Source organism: Cheilinus undulatus, linkage group 11, assembly GCF_018320785.1.
Source record: "Cheilinus undulatus linkage group 11, ASM1832078v1, whole genome shotgun sequence".
Taxonomy (NCBI): domain Eukaryota; kingdom Metazoa; phylum Chordata; class Actinopteri; order Labriformes; family Labridae; genus Cheilinus; species Cheilinus undulatus.
The window spans coordinates 24027463-24047651 of NC_054875.1; the positions used below are offsets into that span (position 1 = coordinate 24027463).

The following is a 20189-nucleotide window of genomic DNA, read 5'->3' on the forward strand; positions in this document are numbered from 1 at the left end:
GATTGTTTCATGCAGTTGGGAACCTTCCTAAGCAGAAAGGACTTTCAAACGGACCCAGTGGGTTTATTTGAATAGTGTCGGCCATTATAAGAGCTGTTTTAATTCCTTAAACAGTGGTTCTGAACTGGCTGAGCCTCAGAACCCACCACTTAATGCTTAATGAAAATTGTGACCCAAATTAAAAAAAAAATTCTCAACTACTTATATTTATTTATTGAAAAATTTTGCACTCTTGACATCATATGACTGAAGAGAAAGTCAGTGCAAAGCAAAAATGTTTAAAAAGCACATTAGTTTAAGACCTGGGAGGACAAGCATCCATACACTTGTTTTTTCTCCGTTCTCCCATTAAAGTGGAATATCTGATTATTTCTTGAGGAATTACCTAACTATTTTGGGAACACCCTCTTTGTCATCCAAGAAAAGGAGATAAATAAGTTGAAATCTTGGGAAAACAAGCTAAATGTACTCCTTATCATAAGACAATGGAGTAAAATAAACGTATGGTTGTGTCTTACTATTAAATACATCACAGGCTTTGTACCAAAATGTCTATTTCAAGGCACACATTCATGACTCACTGAAATCAGCTCCACGACCCAATTTTGGGTCCTGACCCACCAGTTGAGAACAACTGCTCTAAAAGATAGGAAAGGAGCCTAGTTGCTGCCTCTAATATCAGCAGATGATATTTTGGACCATCTTTTATGAAAAGAGAGAAGAAAAGACAACCCATAATTCTGTGCATCAACATTATTTCAAGTCATATCAGAACAAGTAATCAACATGACTGATGTCATTTTTTGCTGAATTAAACAATATTTTTTATTCAGTTAAACTGTTTATTCATGTGGACAAATGGGAGGAAAGGAGGCTGAGGAGAGGAATATTGTAGATGTAACAAATATTTCACCACACATATGCTAAGTGTCCTTTTTATTATATTTAAACATCCAATTAGCCGATTAGTAAGCAATTTAAACTACATTTGTGACGGTGTCTAAAGATATTAAAGGTTAGTGTGATGGAAGTTTAATCACTGACATTTTTCAGTGTGGGTTCTGATGTTAGCAAGACACAGAGATAGTGTATTGCTGTGATGTGATCGCAGTGTTGCTCAACATGATTACGAAAGTAAGTGGAGCAAAATATTTATTGTTGTTTTTCCCTGAGGTAAAGTGAAGGACAATGCAATTGTCTTTTTACTTTTCAAGCAGGCCCAGTGTATATAGCAGCACCTTTAAGTTAATAATTTGTCTTTTATTTAAACCCAAAGCAGGATTAAATTCAGTCTTAAAAAACATACAAGAACATCCAGAGAAAGCAGTTCAACACAATGAAGTTATTTTTAAGTCTCAGTATGCCAAAAGAAAATCTTCAACAAGGTAATATAAACAGAAATCCAGCTAAAACCACTTAAAATAAGAATAACAATGGGTGATAAATAATTTGAGAAATCCAGTTTTATTTTGGAGGACTTTTTTTTAGTTCCTACAGTTGAAAAGTTTAATTTTTTCTTTGTTTTAATGCAGACTGGCTCCTTTATAAGTCTTTGAATTGTAGTTAATTCTATGTTTTGTGTTACATATTTCTCTTGGTTAATTGAAGGAGATTAGTCTTTGTCAAATAGATTAGAGTGTTTTTCTAATGAAGGGTAAAATGTCTAACATCCTCGGTGTCAAATGTCCGTGTCCTCTCTTAGGTGACCACGGACTTATACCACGTGTTGGTCAACAACGGATACCAGCTCGACTGTAGAGGTGTTGTCAAGGTGAAGGGGAAGGGAGAGATGACCACTTACTTCCTCACCAGCGGCCCCCCAGGTAGTTAACGCCGAGAGGGGAAAACCGCAGCGTGACTCCCACTGCACTGACACGACAGAGACTGCAGAGACACTGGGCGGTTAGCTCAGCTATGAGCACCGCGGCACAGTGCGAACACAGCGGGGACATGAGGACACAGGTCAACAGCGAGAAGCTCCGCCTGTCTGTATGATGTCACAGACTCTGACGCGCACATGTAGGATGACGTGAAGGCTTTTTCTCCCCAAGCTGCTCAAGAGATCACGAAGCCCAGTTGCCTTAGAATGGAAGTGGCTATGCTTGTGTTTATGAGCAATAGTACAAGTATTTCCTCTGGAGTCCTTATTTATTTTTGTTCAGATGGATTTTGTGATGAAAAAATCAATATATCAGCAAAATATGTTACTTAAAAGAAAATATGCAAGGACAACATGAAGGATGAAAATGACCAAAGAACAAATGTTTGATATGATACAAACACTATTCATTCTGTTTGAAGTACAGTGACCTTAACTAATTTATTCATCTTTTCACAATAAAGGCCACGGCAATGTCACTGTCAGTGATAGCGACAAACACTTTTTTATGGTGGACTTACTCATGAAGGAGAACACAGGCACATGCGCACATATGCAGGTAAAAAACACTCACAGTAACCTTGGCTTGGACTTCCTTGTTTGTTATCAGGGCCTTTTTTTGTTTGTTTCTTCCAGCCTGTGATTAGACTACGAGGCTGTTTATGTTTCACTGAAATGTACGAATGACTTCCTGCTCCCTCCAATGTAGTTTTGGTTCCAAAACACCAAAAACGAGACATCTGATATGAAGAGTTGCATTATTGTCACGGTACTGAAGAGAGATTGTTAAATTGTTATGACATGTTTTATATAAGTGTGTGTGAGTAGACAGTATGAATGGGTGCTTGGGTGTGTGATTGTGTGTGTGCACATAGCCGGATGCTGATGTTTATCTATAAGGGGGCATACTGTAACTTTTCACTGTGAGGTTTTTATGATACTGTACAACAGTGCTTTCTTGCCAAACTGGTTGCTGCAGAGCATGTTTTATATGATTTCTCTGGAGCTGTGTGCCCATTCCTGATTTTTCTTGTGGCAAAATGAAGAGAATTACATCTACAGGGCCTTTTACTGGACTGTGATTTTGACTGATTTCATTCCGACCTAAATAAGCAAAAAAGCCTTTAAAAACATACTGTATATTTTCAATTGTGTTAGAACGTGTGAACTTAAACTGGTTTCTGTATGCAGGATTCTTCTTCAGCTTACACTTATTGCCTTGAGATTATGCAGTTCCAAGGTCCACATGCTTCCTGGACCAATATTCACAACTTTACACAACAGTATTTGACCCTTTATGGTTGTGTTTGGCACATGGAAGCTTGTAACCCCACAAATTAATATTTTAAACAGTATCCACATGAATGTAACAATGTGTATTTTTGTCCATGATGAAACTACTACTGAAGAAAACCACTTTTGCATTGCCTTAGATACTGAAGAAGGAAGTTAAAATTGTTTTACTTGAGGCCAAATTGATTGAACTTCATGTTTGAGAAGTGAACTTGTATTTTATATGGAGTTGGGTATTACACCCAGTGGTGATATGCTCAGTTTTCTCATTGAGCCTAAAAAAACAATGCAGCCCTTATAGGCCACATATTTATCCTCACTTTTACTCATCCTTTCTCCCCCTTATGAAAAAGGTTTGTTGCATTTTATTTAAAAATGGCAACATAAGCTCAATAATTGATTTGTTTCATTTCCCTTTGGATTATAATTTAATAAATGGCTGTTTTGCATTGATTGTGTTCATTTGACTTATTATCTCCTACCATTGTTCTCTTCAACATCAGGATTTGCGAAGGAGGGGTGACACCTTAAAAAAAACTATTATTGTTTTATTTTTTATTTTACATTTATTTAACATGGATTTTTTTCATGTACGTTTTTATTGCAGAGTATTCGTTTTCATAGGAGACTTTACAGGTTAAAGATAGAAATAAAGGAAGAGAGAAGTGAGAAAAGAACAGAGATACCTAAAGAATGCAAGTAAAGAACACAGTAAAGTTTAAATATTCATAACAAATAAAATACAATAACATAGAGGGCTGAACTAAAAATGGGTTCTTTAGATCAGGGGTTCTCAAACAACCAAAATATAGGTGCTAGAGACTAGGGGTCCACTCCACACCCGAAGATGGCTGAAGCATAGTTTAACACATCCATGCATATTCAGAAATACTCATATGTAGACTTATACATCTTGTTCCAAATTATTATGCAAATTTGATTTTAGTGTCATAAACATTCAATTTTTTGTTTTTCAGTTAAACTCATGGATGGTATTGTGGCTCAGGGCTCTTTGGATCACTGAAATTAATCTCAGACACCTGTGATAATTAGTTTGCCAGGTGAGCCCAATTAAAGAAAACTACTTAAGAAGGACATTCCACATTATTAAGCTGGCCGCAGGTTTTAAGCAATATGGGAAAGAAAAGGGATCTCTAGTGCTGAAAAGTGTCAAATAGTGCAATGCCATGGACAAGGAATGAAAACATTAGATATTTAACAAAAACTTAAGCATGATCATCATACTGTGAAGAAATGTGTGGCTGATTCAGATGGATTTGTACGGATAAAGGCATAACGAGGAAGGTTTCTGCCAGACAAATTCATCTGATTAAGGGAGCAGCTGCTAAAATGCCACTACAAAACAGCAAACAGGTATTTGAAGCTGCTGGTGCCTCTGGAGTCCCATGAACCTCAAGGTGTAGGATCTCCAGAGGCTTGCTGTCATGTATAAATCCACTATTCAGCCACCCAATACCACTGCTCACAAGCAGAAACGGTTGCAGTGGGCCCAGAAATACATGAAGACTCGTTTTCAAACAGTCTTGTCTACTGATGAGTGCCGTGCAACCCTGGATGGTCCAGATGGAGGAGTAGTAGATGGTTGGTGGATGACCACCATGTCCCAACAAGGCTGTGATGTCAGCATGGAGGGGGCGGAGTCCTTTTTTGGGCTGGAATCATGGGGAGAGAGCAGGTAGGTCCCTTTAGGGTCCCTGAAGGTGTGAAATTGACCTCTGCAAAGTACATAAAGTTTCTGACTAACTACTTCTTTCCATGGCACAAAAAGAAGAGCAGTGCCTTCTGTAGCAAAATTATCTTCATGCATGACAATGCACCATCTCATGCTGCAAAGAATACCTCTGTGTCATTGGCTGCTATGGGCATAAAAGGAGAGAAACTCATGGTGTGGCCCCCATCCTCCCCTGACCTCAACCCTGTTGAGAACCTTTGGAGCATCCTCAAGCTAAAGATCTATGAGGGTGGGAGGCACTTTACATCAAAACAGCAGCTCTGGGAGGATATTCTGACATCTTGCAAAGAAATTCAAGCAGACACTTAAGGAAAACTCATAAGTTCAACGGATGCAAGAATAGTGAAGGTGATATCAAAGAAGGGGTCCTATGTTAACATGTAACTTGGCCTGATGTTTTTGAAATAGCTTTTGATTACAGTAAATATGACCTAATGCTGCGAATTCAACATATGACCATTTTCAGTTCTTTACAACCTATGAGATGTTCTGAAACTCTGTTATGCATCATGTGGAACAGTGCATTTTGAGTTTTGTATTTTTTTTAATAATAGTCATCATTGGGAGGTTTGTTCAATAAAATCTGAATTATGCTCAAACGAGTGATGGCTTGAAAATTACACAGACTGTCATTTACATCAACTATTTAGGAAAATCAGAGAACAAAGTCATTTCTGCTTTCACACTTCCCATTGTTACCTCCTGCAGGGTTTGTTTGTTAGTTTGTTAGTTTGTTAGCAACATAACTCAAAAAGTTATGGATGGATTTTGATGAAATTTTCATGAAATGTCAGAAATGGCATAAGGAAGAAGTGATTAGAGCTGAGTGACCTGGATCACCGTCTGGATCAAGGAATTTTTTAAAGGATTCTTTACCATCGGGAGATAGAGCTATGGCGGAGGTCTGCGCCCTCCTAGTGCTTCTTCTAGTTGAGTATATATTGGTGTGCACTTTATCCCGATGTGAAGAACAAGGCTCTGTTTTTCTTCCTTGTTTGCCTGTTTAAGCTTGTTGAGTCATTTTGTGGACAAGCAACACAACACTGCTGTAGTTTCTCTAATGGCCTGCCATGTCTCTACACTGATTTTTTTTTTTCTAAAAGTTACATATAGCCTCTTTAACTAATTGTATGTATAATTATTTTCTAAAAATGGGTAAGATATACAACTTTAAATCATTTAAAATATTTTCTGTTTTTGGATGACATCTGGCTACTCCCTGTCGGTGTCTCGCGATCCCCAAGGGGTCCCGACCCCCAGGTTGAAAAACACTGCTTTTGACAAACACATAAGCACTTGTATTATGTGTGGGAACTGTACTGGTAGAACTCAAAAAGCTTTTATTAATTATTTTTTTCTGTAGTTTATTGTGCTATGAAGTACAGTTTTAGCCTACTTACAGGTGCTCTTATTGTTTGGATTTAATTTTGCATGCATGTCTATCAACAACGTGCAATCAAGATTTCTCCCTGTGACAGTAACTTGAGACATGCCTCCTTCTCCTTTTCTGAATAAAACAGTCTACAGTTACAAGACAGGGGCATAGGAGCGAGTATTTAATTGCTTGCTCATGAATAATGGATTTCTGTTGAGGGCGTGTCTGTGTTCACTTACAACACTTTATGCTGAACATTAATTAAGCGACGTAAATTCCTCCTAATCCTCGATGATACAACCGGATAGGCCTGCCGTGTCCATAACACACGCCAGAATACTTTTATCTACTCTACATTTGTATGTTATGGCATCTTTTTTGGTAGCTTCAACATAGGTAGGAAACCGTTGATATATTTCTATTCCTTTTTTGTATGTCTATTTTTTTATTTCGTACCATATTCACACAAACTTTAGTTAATTTTTAACTGTATGTTTCTATTTTTTTCTTAAAGGAAAGCCACCTCTGATGACGAACCGTGAAGCAGTGAATTGCGAGCGCGCGCGGCCAGCAGGGGACTCACTCAAGCTAATCATTTCAACAAACAGCACCTGTACGATTCATAGCAAAAACCCAACACGCAACGGAACTGCTGTCTTTCTGGTTTGATAAAATCTCCTGTCTGACAACTTCAAGAAACGAGAGGACCTCGCAGTGTGCTCCATTGGCAACTTTCCACACTAAAACAGAATATCACAGCGACCAGAACAGGTGACAGACAACCTCTTGTTAGTTTAAGGTGAGTGGCGGTATTTTTAGGACATAGGAACCGTTTAATATTTAGAAGTTTCTTCATTCGTCGTGTGCGTCTTTTCTGGAGAGTGATAATGTGTCTTCTTCATTTGTCGTTTCGACTTTGAGTGAGACCACACACTTTGAATGACAACAAGTCAGCTCTTCCTCTTTCATTTCTGTGCAGTAGTGAACAAACAACTATTACTAGTTTCTATCATCCTTTACCGCAGATTGTCTGTGTCAAGTTACTTCGAGCTGTAAGCACGAGCTCTTAATAACCTCTAAGTTTAACTTGTTAAAGCGTGGTTATGACGCGCACTCAGGTCTTTTTTAATTACCAAAGGCAGGAGGGAATGTAGTGGTATTATAGCAGCCACTTCAAATTTGCGAATACAACTTATGTGGAGTAGGTCCGACAGAAGCCTTCTTTTTTCAGCGCTAAATAGCTTTTCCATAATCTTAGTGATTCCTGGTCAGATATATGTCCTTCCTCCTGTCATTACTGAGGTGACAGCAAACTGGACTAACTGGTTATCCTTTAGAGACACAGCGTACTTCGGTTTTCTCCCCTTTTCTGACAAACTAAGAGTGTCCTGTTGAATCACTTATGAGAGAGGCTGGCTTGAAAATGGGGTGAATTAATCATGACCAAGTAAGAGTGAGTCTCTAACTCAACAGTGATCACCTGAGGACACAGACATGTCCCACATTGAGATCATATCCTGTTTCACAAGCAGGTAAATGTTCCTTAAAGCTTTTTTCAAGTTAAGGTCCTTTACTGCTCTAAACTCCACTCACTGTTGCAGAGGAGAGGTGATCATATCTGTGAGGTGTGTATGAGGCAGGTGTGTATGCAGCGTGTCACTTATTAACCTGTGTGGGAGATGCAGGTTGAACCTGCCGTGCTGCAGCACACCTGCTGCCACGTGGGTCCTAGAGGACTGTGTCCAGAGGAGGTGCTCTCAGGTGTTTACTTAGAGGTGTGGTGTGTTTGCGCACTCTTCACCGTGATCACTCCATCCACCCTATGGGACTGTTTCCTGAAGAGACAGGGAGGGAGGAGCAGGGGTGGCTAGAATACCTGCTGCTATGACACTTGCAGAGACGCACAAACCGGTTTACAGGATATTTCTTTCATTAGGAAGGGTAAGGGTTTGACAGAGGTGTTCCTCAGTAATGGCTTAACAGCTTCATGTGAAATGAACAAACAGTTTGCAGCCAGCCCATGTGGATGACGTTTTATTTTCCTGTTTTCTGCAGCCTTGAAAAGACACCTACTCTGGATCATGCGATGGTTCCCACGTCGGCGTATGTCCCCCCTGAAGCTGGTGCTCCTTGCAGGGACTCTCTTCATGGTAGCCCTCGTTGTTCTCCAGAGGGATGTTGGCTCATCACCTGTGAGCGACCCCTGGTTACAAGAGCTGGTGGACAAGGGGGATAAGGTGATGGTCATGGTCCGAGATGCTGTCAATAACATGGGCTTTCAGATCGGAGCTCCTCAACCTCCCCCAGTTCAGGTCCAGGCCACCGAGGATCCCAACTGCCCCTCTGGTTACTACTCACAGGTTGACCTTAAACCTTTCCTGGAGAGACCTCCTCAGGACCCAAACGCCCCTGGGGCTGATGGGAAAGGATTTCAGAAAGACAAACTGTCTCCAGAGGAGCAGAAAGAAAAAGACGAGGGAATGAAGAGGCACTGTTTCAACCAGTTTGCAAGTGATCGCATCTCGCTCAGTCGCAGTCTTGGGGAAGACACAAGGCCTCCAGAGTAAGAAAATATTCTAAGCATGTTTTACAAACAGCTTTGCTGGTATGTACACAGCAGGCTAAATACTCTGTATTTCAGAGAAGTCATGCTCTAATTAGTGAATATTTTTATGTATTTCCATTTTGAACCCTTTATTCATAAAGAATCACTGAGTCAAAAGCTAAACTGGATATAACCACATAAAAATAGAGTGCATAGTACTATTGTGTAAACATGTCTATATTCTGGATTATTGACACTGAGACTCGATCTCTGCTGTTGCAAAAACTTCCACTCACTACAGATTTTTGTCCAACCTGACACCTGTGCATGTCACAGGCTTTATAGACCCTGATATCTGCTATTAAGAAGCTTTTTTAAGCTGATTATTTATGGCTGCACTTAACTTTTACAATGATAGTTTGCAGAATATGATTGTCAGCAGTCTGTTTCTGTGTCTCTTTACATGTGCCTTTCACCTTTTTGTGTTTTGTCTCGCTTTGTTTCAACGCTGCTCAGGTGTGTAAACAGGAAGTTTCAGCGTTGCCCTCCTCTGCCGACCACCAGTGTTATTATCGTCTTCCACAATGAGGCTTGGTCCACCCTGCTCAGGACCGTCTACAGCGTCCTGCACACGTCACCTGCTTTCCTGCTCAAAGAGATCATCCTGGTAGATGATGCCAGTGTCGCAGGTGTGAAAAATATGAACACACACTCCTGGTAAAACATAGATGAAGATACGCTGACAAGAAAATACAAAAGATCGGGGTGACATTAAGAATAGAGTGAAGTTTTCTTAAATAATTTCTCTTCTTAGGTGAGGTCTGCAGGTACATGTTGGGTAGTTGGAAGGTGAAGTTTAAGTAATGTAAATGTATGCAAATTATATATTTGATAGATAAGCAAAGTACTTAGATATGTATTTGGTTAACTTAATAGACAGAGGAGTGTAGAAAAGTAATGTGTGTTTAGAACTTTGGTATTTTATACGACATGACCTGGAAACAGCTGTCTCTTTATGTAGTACTGGCAGACTCAGTGATATGAAGGTAAATATAAACACCTGTATCTGGTTTTAAAAGGGGCAAGTCACATAAAGTTAAAGTGAGACATTTTTCAAAACTACAAAAGATAATCACCTGGAAACTGGTGTGTTACTTATCAGCAGTTTGGTAAAGTGGAAGAGTATATGTGTCAGAGGTGATATAGTCGGCATTTATGAGTGATTTATTAAGTAGAATTTTTGAGTTCTTAGGTAAGTATGTCTGAGATGTTGAGCTTTGATAAGACGCACAAGAAATAATTGAGAATCCTTTGTGCCTTATAAAAGGCAGGTAACTCTGCATCTTTGTTTTTGGATTTGCACAGTGCAACAGTTGATCTTTAAAAGGTTTAAAATATTTATTTTTACTTTAAACAGTAATGACTCTTGTTGTGACTGTAAACAAGCACCAGAGCATTCTTCGTTTTTTCAGTTTGTACATACCCATGCACACTTTACCTACATTTCCTCAACTCTTTCTTTCTCTGCATGTTCTAGTGTACACCCTGTGTTACAACCCTACAGCTGAATCTTATCTAATCTAAAATGCAGATCAGTGATTCAGGCAACACCAACAATGCAGGAGATGCTTCCGATGTCACTTCATTTCTGTCATTCTTTCCCCTAGAATACATAAGACCTTTTAGAATCTTTGTAGTTTTCAATCACTCATTTAATCTTTAGTAATCTCTAGATGCTACTGTTCGTTACATTACTTACAGAAATCCAAGACTAATCCACCATTATGACAGCACTAAGTAGCATTTTCCAACAGTGGCAGGAAACATCTCTTTCTAGCAGGCAGGGCCAGACTCATGTTGAACAGCCAACTGAGGATAAAATAGTTTTGGACCTTTCATGTTTTTATTTTTATTTTGCTTTGACTTGTTTTTAATTTCAGTTTAATTTTAGCTAGGTGTCCAAAATATGCTTATATTTTCAAATACATTTTAGCCAGTACTCTTTCTAGCAAAAAACAATAAAAATAAAGCACACAATTATTTTTTGATTAAGATGTAAAATTATAGTAATTAACTTGTTTAGTGGATGAATGTTAGGCTTGATGAACTCTTGACTTCTCAGAGAAAACCCAGTGAGCTGGCTCAAATATGGGTATAAAAAGTGAATTCAGTTTGAAATTCCTCATTTCTGTTCAGAATGGTAAAACATGGAGAGCTCACTGAAAAGAAAAATAGACCTCATTAAAGCACTTCAAGATGCTGGATGGTCTCTGAGACAAACAGGGAAAGACATAAAGTGTTCTTACAGTGGGGTCAAGTATGCTTTGGAGTTCATAACCAAGACTGGTACTACCAAAATGGCCAAGAAAGAGGCAGGAAACAAAAGTTAACTGAATCAGATGTCAGACACCTCAATGGACAGAAGGAAGACCACTGCTGATCTTCAGGCAGAGATGAATGCTTCTAGATCAGAGTCTGAGAAAGTCTCCAGAATGACCGTAGGTAGACGAACAAGGCTTAAAGGGAAGAATAGCTGCTAAGAAGCCATTATTGAGGCTTGCAAACATCCAGAAACATCAGATTTGCCAGGGAGCACAACCACTGGACTTTTAATGACTGGAAGAAGGTACTCTGGACAGAGTTTGAACTCTTCAGTCAACATCCTTGTGTGTATGTCAGCAGGAAAGTTGGAGAACGTTTTGATGCCAGATGTGATGCACCCACAGTAAACACAGTAGAGATCCCTTTATGGTAGGGGGTTCCAACTGTGGAAATGGCATCAGAAAATAAGTGAAAATGAAAACAGTATCATGAACAAGAACGTCTACCATAACATCTTAGTGCATCATGGAATCCCTTCTGGACTGAATCTGATTGACTGTGGGTTCATAGACCAACAAGACACTGACCCCAAGCATACTTCATAGCTATGCAGAGACTCTCTGACCAAGGAAAAGGAATCTGGAATACTGGAACTAATGGACTGACCAGCTAGAAACGATTTGGAGCTCAATAACAAAAGAGACTGTGTAAAAATACATAAAAACAATGCCAGCAAGAATGCAAGCTGTTATTAAGGCCAAAGGAGGCATACAAAATATTAGTTTTTTTTGGTTATTATGTGTAAAAAAAGGACTGTTTAGTTGTTGTAGTGTATTTGCCAAATTAATAACAGCAACATTTTCAGTTTAAAAAAAGTTTTTGAAAGATTTCTAGAATAATTGTCTTGTTTTTATGACATGTGGTCTAATAAATGTATTAATTCTCACTGTAATCCTAGGTCAGACCTAAAATTTTCAGCTTTTTGAATAAACACTTTAAATATAAAAATGAACAAACAAACAAACTTCAGTTCTAAGAATACTTCTTTATCATCAGCAGAAAACTTCATATATGCCAACACTGAAAATTTACTTTTTAAGCTAATATCTGCAGATGCCAATAACATGTTGATAATATTGTGCATCCCTGTTTTTAATTAGTTTTAACCGCTGGTTTGTTAGGTTGGTTTAGTTTTTTGTTGTTTTTTTAATATTTTTAGTTTATTTTTAGTTTATAAGTCCTATTGTTAGTTTTCTGTGTAATAAGGGTACTGTCAGGGGAGACAGCCAAAATAACCTGAAAAATGTCATTATAAAATCAAGAAAAATAAAATAGCATAGGCTACTCTTCACTTTTCATTTTATTTATTCAAATTTGGTTTTTCAATACAGTTCAAAAATGCAATTTTGTGAGGTACTGATCAATTAAATCAGACCAATTTATCCCCAGGTTTGGTTTGCCAGGGAAAGGGTAGGGTGGCTCAGCATATTAACTTTAATACCAAAAGTTAAAAAAGATGTGATTACTGGTGAAATGTAGTGAAACAAACATACAAACTATTCATGTGCACACAGATGTAATGCTACTGCACAAGTGCATAAGTCAGTGTCTCAGGTGTGCCATATTTCTTAGAAAAAAAAGTTAAAGAACATTATTAAAGAAAAAAAAACATTTCTAACTCCTGCAATAGACAAAATTTAAATCACTGTATCTGAGACTAATCGTAAAGGACAGTATGCTTGTGTCAAAGACTAGAACTAAGGTTATTTTGTCTGTAATTTTAAATTAATTTTGTAAGCACAAAGCACAGTTTCAGCTGGTTTTGTTTTTCCAAGCCTTGTTTTTATTTTAGTTTCACTTAATGAATTTAACGTTTTATTTTAGTTTTGATTATGTCGTTAGTTTTATCTTTTTTTTTTTTTTATCTTTTTTTCAGGAGAAGATACCATCTTCTTATATATTTATAATATTTTATCAGCTGAAAGCATTTTGACTACTTAAATACACATTCACTATTATTTGACCTTAATGACGAGTATTAAAGGTGTTATGGGTGCCTCCAAACACTACTAGGTTTGTAATTTATGACTTACTGCCTGAGCTAGGAACTACATCTACGTCAGTTATCTCTGCACGAATGCACTGTTAGCGAAATTTACAAGTTCTTTCTCAACCAAAACTTCCCTTTTTGCAACCACAGGAGCAGCTTTCATAAAGCTTACAGTTGGTGGATTTACTAAGACCGAAACTTCTGACAGACGTACAGCATGTGCTGGGCCAATGATTGTTGAAAGGAAGTGTGACCCAGTTTTACAAGACAGTTTCCCTTTAGGTTGCTGCTCTTCCCACCATGGTTTCATATTTATGAATATGATCACTGTTTCACTTTTTGTTCCCTGGGTTAGCCTAGCTGCTGGTGTGAAAAAACGGTCTGAACATATTTGTTAACTGACTGCTGTGGTTAATCTAGGGCGTCTCTGAACTCATAAGGCTGGGAGGATGTGGTTTGTTGTAGAGACATAATGTCAGAGTAAATCCTGATGTGTTACTCGAATTCAATACAATAAGACTTTTAATCACTGGAGTGAAAATATTATTAGTGTAACAAGGTTTCAAATAAGAAAATATATGAAGATGTTTATTTTATTTCCCCCAGACCATCTCAAGACCCAGCTTGAGGAATATGTTCGTCAGCTGAAGATTGTGAAGGTAGTGAGGCAGCCGCAGAGGAAGGGTCTCATCACAGCCAGGCTGCTGGGTGCCAGTGTTGCTCAGGGCGAGGTCCTGACCTTTCTGGATGCACACTGTGAGAAAACACACATGCAACAAATACAAAGTACACAATGGCAACTTTTTAAAAGGAGTCAAATTTTAGTTTTAATCTTATTTTTACAGCTTGATGATGAAGCTTTGCTCTGACCCAACATAAGAGTCTACAGCTGACCTCTGTCCTTCATTTCTAGGTGAATGTTTCCACGGTTGGCTTGAGCCCCTGTTAGCCCGCATTGTTGAGGAACCGACCGCTGTGGTCAGTCCAGAGATTTCCTCCATTAACCTTGAGAACTTTCACTTCGGCAAGCCTGTTGCCACCAACCGTGCTTACAACCGAGGTAACTTTGACTGGGGCCTCACCTTCGGCTGGGAGCCAATCCCAGATGACGCAAAGAAGCTGCGCAAGGATGAAACATACCCTGTGAAGTAAGAAATAAGCTGTTGATTGTACCTGGAGAATTATGAACCATAGTAAGTGTCTGAAGCTGTTTTTAAACCTGGCTGTGATTATTTCAGAACTCCTGCTTTTGCTGGAGGTCTCTTCTCGATCTCAAAAAAATACTTTGAGCACATTGGAACATACGATGACAAGATGGAGATCTGGGGTGGTGAAAATGTGGAGATGTCTCTAAGGGTTTGTTTTTTTAATCTATACTTCAAACTCAATGTTATCTGATAAGTTTTTCAGTCCTTACCAAGTTAGAGCCTGAATTTCTCCTGGTTTTAAATGCATTTTCACAGGTGTGGCAGTGTGGGGGTCAGCTAGAGATCATCCCATGTTCTGTGGTTGGCCATGTCTTCCGTACCAAGAGCCCCCACACTTTCCCCAAAGGCACAGAAGTCATCACTCGCAACCAGGTTCGCCTGGCTGAGGTCTGGTTGGATGACTACAAGAAAATCTACTATCGTCGCAACAAGAATGCTGCAACCATGGCACAACTGGTCAGTATGACCGGGAGTGCTAGTCTTTAAATATCAAATGCACATGGATTTATCACTGTTTATGTCTATTGTACTATATTTTTGACAGCAGTTTACATCCTATCCTCTTCATATTTTAGTCAATTCAAAGTGCCATTGACTGTTTCATGGTTTTAAATACAGACCCTTAATTTTTACAGCATAAATATGGAGACATCTCTGAGCGTCTAAATCTGAGAGAGAATCTTAAGTGCAAGAATTTCACCTGGTACTTGCAAAATATCTACCCAGAGATGTATGTGCCTGATTTAAACCCAGTAAAATTTGGAGCAGTGAGTCACATTTTCCTTTGTCTGAATGTAGATATCACAAACATTACACAATTCTGACTTACAACGTATCTGAATGCTATTCTGTGTTTGTGTTTGCACAAGCTAAGAAATAAAGGATCAGGAACCTGCCTGGATGTTGGAGAGAAAAATGAGGGGGGTAAACCTGTCATCATGTACCAGTGTCACAACATGGGAGGTAACCAGGTACATTAATTCTGACTCACTCTTATCAGATCAATAAATGATGCTAAAGTTTTATGTTCTCTGAGATAGTCAGGTTTTTGATTGGATGATTTTTCTTTTCAGTACTTTGAGTACACATCTCACAAAGAGCTGCGTCATAATATAGGCAAACAGTTGTGTCTTCATGCCTCGCCTCAGCCTGAGCAGGTGAAGCTAGAGCTCTGTCACCTGAAGGGAAAGGGCACCAGCCTGTCTCCACAACAGGTGTGGGTCTTTACAGAGGTAAGGAACACTCCAGGCTGGATAGACGGGAAATTCAGTTATTCATTTTAATTTAATTTATTTCAAAGGGACAGTGCATATTAGTCAACATTTCTGTAAATATGAAAAAATCTACATGAAGTACAAACGTGAAGCAGCATGAAGAGAGAATTTAAAATCATATAAAGCATCCAAAACAAACAAAAGAAAGCATTAGGAAAATAGAGCGACATAAGCAAACTGAGAAACATTAACAGATATAAGTAAAGCATGCAAGCAGGTTACCAAAGTAAGTAACATGCAGACAGCAGGACAACATTTCACAGCATTGTACAAATAGTAGCATTATGTAGACGGTTAATATTAATCTTAAAACAAGCAATATAAAATTTGCATAAGGCAACATATGAAATGCTGACTGAGCTTCAACAGAAGCACAACTCAAGCAAACATGCAAAAATATGGTTGCAAGCAGTATCAACTCCGGGAAGGTACTGCAACAAGTATGGAAACAACAACTAACACTCAAGCTTTTGAGGTACTTTTATGACAGGATATGGTAAGCTTTGAAGCCTCTGCTTCAGTCTTTATATGAGAAAGAGCCAATCACAGAGGCCTGTACTAGTATCTGTAATGAGAAAGCCAAGTACAGTTTCAGCTCTGGCTTTCTGTAAATACAATACAAAGATTTGGATGAAAGAACAGTGGTCACATCTATCTCACACTAATAACTAGAAAGTGATAATATGAAGAGTTTATTAAGACTTAGTTTGCACATAAACACAATCGGTGAATTTTTATATTTGCAAGTCTTTGTTTCTACATTTGGCAAATTGCAGCAGGGTTAATTTAATCTTCATATTTGTATAATATCTTCATATATTTTTCTAAAGTAGGGCTGTCAAACAGTTGGATGTTTAATCTCAAAATTTCTGCAGTAAATAATGATTATTCAAACCTATTTGTTACATTTTAAAATTCCACTTTTTTGCATTTAAAACAGTTTTGTGTCATTTTAGATGTTTGCACCATTTTAAACTTTAAGGGTATTTGAATTCCTTTTTGGAAACAGACTTGCTTTTATTTTGAATGATAACAAGGAACTCGAGGTATATTTAAGATTATGACATGTACTTAACCACAAGAAAAGAACTTGTTAATGACTGAAAAGCAAAAAAGAGAACAGAAAAAGGTGACTGTTTTATAACACAAGGTGTAGCAGATTTCTGACTTGTCCACTTAGCTGCTTTTCAAATTAAAATGAGAAACACTGAGAAATATTGCAGTGCCCTTACAAAAAAGGAAAATAATATAAATGCAATTGTTACCACCCCCCCATATTGAAATTACATTTTAACATGTTATTATTTTTTAAGCTCTTTATTTTGCATATTTTTCAGCAAACACAAGCAATAAATGATTTTATATTCTAGCCAATATAGTGTTAGATAGATTAAACCAGAGCTGAACAGTTTTGAAAAAAAATCTAATTTCAGTCACTTTAACTCATATTGCTAATTCGAAATTGACAGTTGAATGTTTGCAAGATTTGCTTAGCTGTGATTTTCTTTTTTTTTTTTTTTTTTTTTTTGCCCAAAGGCGCATCCAAGTTCAAGCTAAAACCTCAAGGCAAACCCTGCATATAAACATAGTAAATGGCATCTTTAACGTGTCATCTTTACTTGATGTTTTGTTGTAGTAATAATGCACGGTTGTTTAAATGCACAACGCACACCTAGACATTTCTTGTGCATTTTGTGAACAACAGATTTATACAAAAACATGCTAAAATGTGCATTTTTTAAGGTACATCAGCCTTATTCACAGTTGTTAATCAAAGTAATCTGATGTAGCAAATTCAAAACTTTGTTGTACCTGTTATTTGTAATTTTTACACTACATTATCCAAAAATGTACTTTTGAAACAAAAGCACAGTCAGTACATATGAGACTACCAGCAAAAAAAGTTGTCCAATTTTTTGATATCTTGTATTTGTGAGAAATTGAAAGTTTTAAACCAAAATTACAGTGTTGAAAATACTTGTGAAAACACAAAGTATAAGTATCTTGAGTTTTTGTATTATTGTAGTAATCAAGCATGGTGTCACAATTCCCACGGCACATCAAGACTTGCCTCAAGGCCATGATTTGAGAACCACTGGTGTAGAGCATGACATCTCTGCTGAGAAAGAAACATATCTAACTTGTGTAATGATCCACATTTCAGGTCAAAGAAATATTGCACCTTCTGTGATTTTAATATTGCAGTAGGTTCCATTGCTACAATGGCGTAATGTATTCACTTGAAAATAAAAAATCCTCCTGTTTTTATGAGATACAATCTCGTAAAAACAGGAATTTATTTATTTTGGATGTTCCTGTTTTTACGAGATACTACCTTCTCTGTTACCATCAAGCATAAAGAGAACAGGTCAAGTGAACAGTTAACTGACACAATTTGGCGTGAAACTTGTAACTGTTACCTAAAACACATTAAAAAGCCTACCTCACCTGTATTGACCCCACACCTCTAATTACTGGCTGATAAATGCAGCAACCAGTCATGCAGGAGAGCGTCAGGGGGAATCCTGTTTTTACAAGATAGTACCTCGTAAAAACTAGAAAATTAAAAACTAATTTTAAAAATCCTGTTTTTATGAGATAGTTATGCCGTAAAAACAGGAGGATTTCTTTTTTTATTTTCAAGTGAATGCAATACGCCACCGTACAATGCGATGTAATCTAAATTTTAATTAATTGCCCAGCCCTAGTTGGAAATGAGGGACAGAGAGAGTGACATACATAAAATGTGCTACATGTTGGACTTGCATCTAGTCCTACCCCCTTAGAGGGCATATATATTTTAGATATAAATTTCTCTGGGTGTATGAAATCAAGTGATCTGCTGCTGGTAGACTTATTTAAGTTTGTACTGGTTATTAGCTAAAAAAAACACTGTCCCTTTTTGTGTACATGCTCACAGAAACCCTGGTTTACCAGCACAACCACCAGGAGACAGCCTAGACATGTTGAGCATAAGAAGTGAAATGACTAACATATTTTATTGTTTTTTGCTTAAATGGTACCTGACATTCAATAACACTAAACTAAAAAAGAAATAGACTCAAAGTTAGTTGTATAAAATAAGTTTATTTTCACTGTAAGTGTAAAACAATTACATTAATGAATATATGATGTTACATAGGTCTGATTAATCAAAGTTCAGTGTGGTGGTACATTTGGTTTAACTTTAATATAGGTCGCAAGTTGTTTCTATGTTTTCTGAAATTTATTAGAAAAGTCATTATTTTAGGATTTTGATTTTGCTAGTTAGAGAAGATGCATCACATCTCTGTGAATGAGGAAAGCTTAAAAATATATAGTAAATGTATTTCTCTGGGTTTTTTTTCCATTTATTTATCACCGAGATGTTAAAGTTCAAGTGTTGTCATTCTGAATTTGTGTTAATTCAAGTTTCTCTGACCTGTCTCTGCAGGAAAATCTTCTCCAGAATCCCAGTAGTGGAAAATGTTTACGACTAAATGGAGGACAGATTAACATGGACGACTGCAATACTGCTAACACTTTCCAGCACTGGAGCTGGAGCTGATCTCTTTCTGTCAGGTCACTTCAGGTACTTTGTGCCCCCTCCTCAAACTCGACTCTGAGGAACCAACAGAGCAACGATCCAGACGGCTTCATACCTTGGAGCTCGGGGTGTTGGGTGATGCTGAGTGGATACATAAAGATGGAGGACAGAGTGAAGACAGACATCTGCTGAAGATGCTTGGGTTGACCTCGACTTGTTTTACATTTATTTATGGAAACTGGGGAACAGACATTTAAAGGTGGTTGGGGATTACCAGGCGGCATGTGGACTTTTACGTCTAGGTGGGACAGATCGACGGTGATCAAAAGCTTTCACCTGCAGAAATCTTAATCAGGGAAATGACACTCTGCTTGGAAAGTCGATGCGTTATGATTTTATTGTCAGACAATGAATGTCAAAATATGAAATTGTGCAAAAAGAGTAAATTATTTCTGTTTTTTAAATAAAAATTATTCTTTGTTGCTAACGATCGTCGCATCATTGAATAAATTAATTTCACTTGATGTCATAAGACAGCATGAGAATCAGCTGGGTTCTTGGTTGTATTTCAGTTTGAACCAAATACTTCATATTTCTCCTGATATAATTACACTAATATGTGCATTGAGCACATCTTAATTGTTGCTGGATTTTTTTCTAGCCTGCTGGTTAAACAGAAAAGAAGTAATGGTCTATAATAATTTACATGGTGTACAACATCCTGAAGGGATGATTAACTCGGACTCTGTTGTGGTTACTGATTCTACAGAGATGAAATCACCAAGAAGTTTCTGCACTGAATTTTTTACAGCTTATTTTATTACCCTGTGAAAGTTATAGTCTCAAAGGTAATACACTGATAGAGCTGGCCCTGCAACAAAGCCAAAAAACTTTGTCAGTCAGAGGGAAGTGTGTAAATGTTTGCGCAACACGTGTCGAGGGAGTGGTTTAGTAACAGAACATT

The 20189-nt window shown here is 37.7% G+C and overlaps 2 protein-coding genes across 6 annotated transcripts in view; both read left to right on the forward strand.

Moving 5' to 3' along the window:
- LOC121517296 (adenylate cyclase type 6-like) overlaps positions 1-3623 on the forward strand; it is a 57255-nt gene extending 53632 nt beyond the window's left edge. For both annotated transcript variants that reach the window (XM_041798981.1, XM_041798982.1), the window contains exon 24: positions 1703-3623. In XM_041798981.1, the coding sequence (XP_041654915.1) occupies positions 1703-1831 (129 nt within the window). In that variant the 3' untranslated portion in view covers positions 1832-3623. The remainder of the gene's footprint in view (positions 1-1702) is intronic.
- A 2990-nt stretch (positions 3624-6613) lies between these two features.
- galnt6 (UDP-N-acetyl-alpha-D-galactosamine:polypeptide N-acetylgalactosaminyltransferase 6 (GalNAc-T6)) lies at positions 6614-19689 on the forward strand. Of its 4 annotated transcripts, none has more exons than XM_041799146.1 (12): positions 6615-6696; positions 6815-7099; positions 8356-8863; positions 9362-9534; positions 13824-13973; positions 14131-14365; positions 14456-14573; positions 14681-14881; positions 15061-15192; positions 15295-15396; positions 15499-15657; positions 19133-19689. In XM_041799146.1, exons 3-12 carry the CDS (start codon positions 8382-8384, stop codon positions 19244-19246), a joined length of 1866 nt encoding a protein of 621 aa, XP_041655080.1. In that variant the 5' UTR covers positions 6615-6696; positions 6815-7099; positions 8356-8381; the 3' UTR covers positions 19247-19689. The 4 variants fall into 4 exon arrangements, with proteins under 4 accessions (XP_041655082.1, XP_041655083.1, XP_041655080.1 ...); XM_041799147.1 differs by having other exon boundaries at positions 6815-7071; XM_041799148.1 differs by lacking the exon at positions 19133-19689 and having other exon boundaries at positions 6614-6696; positions 15295-15388; positions 15499-15595.
- Positions 19690-20189: the final 500 nt, after the last annotated feature.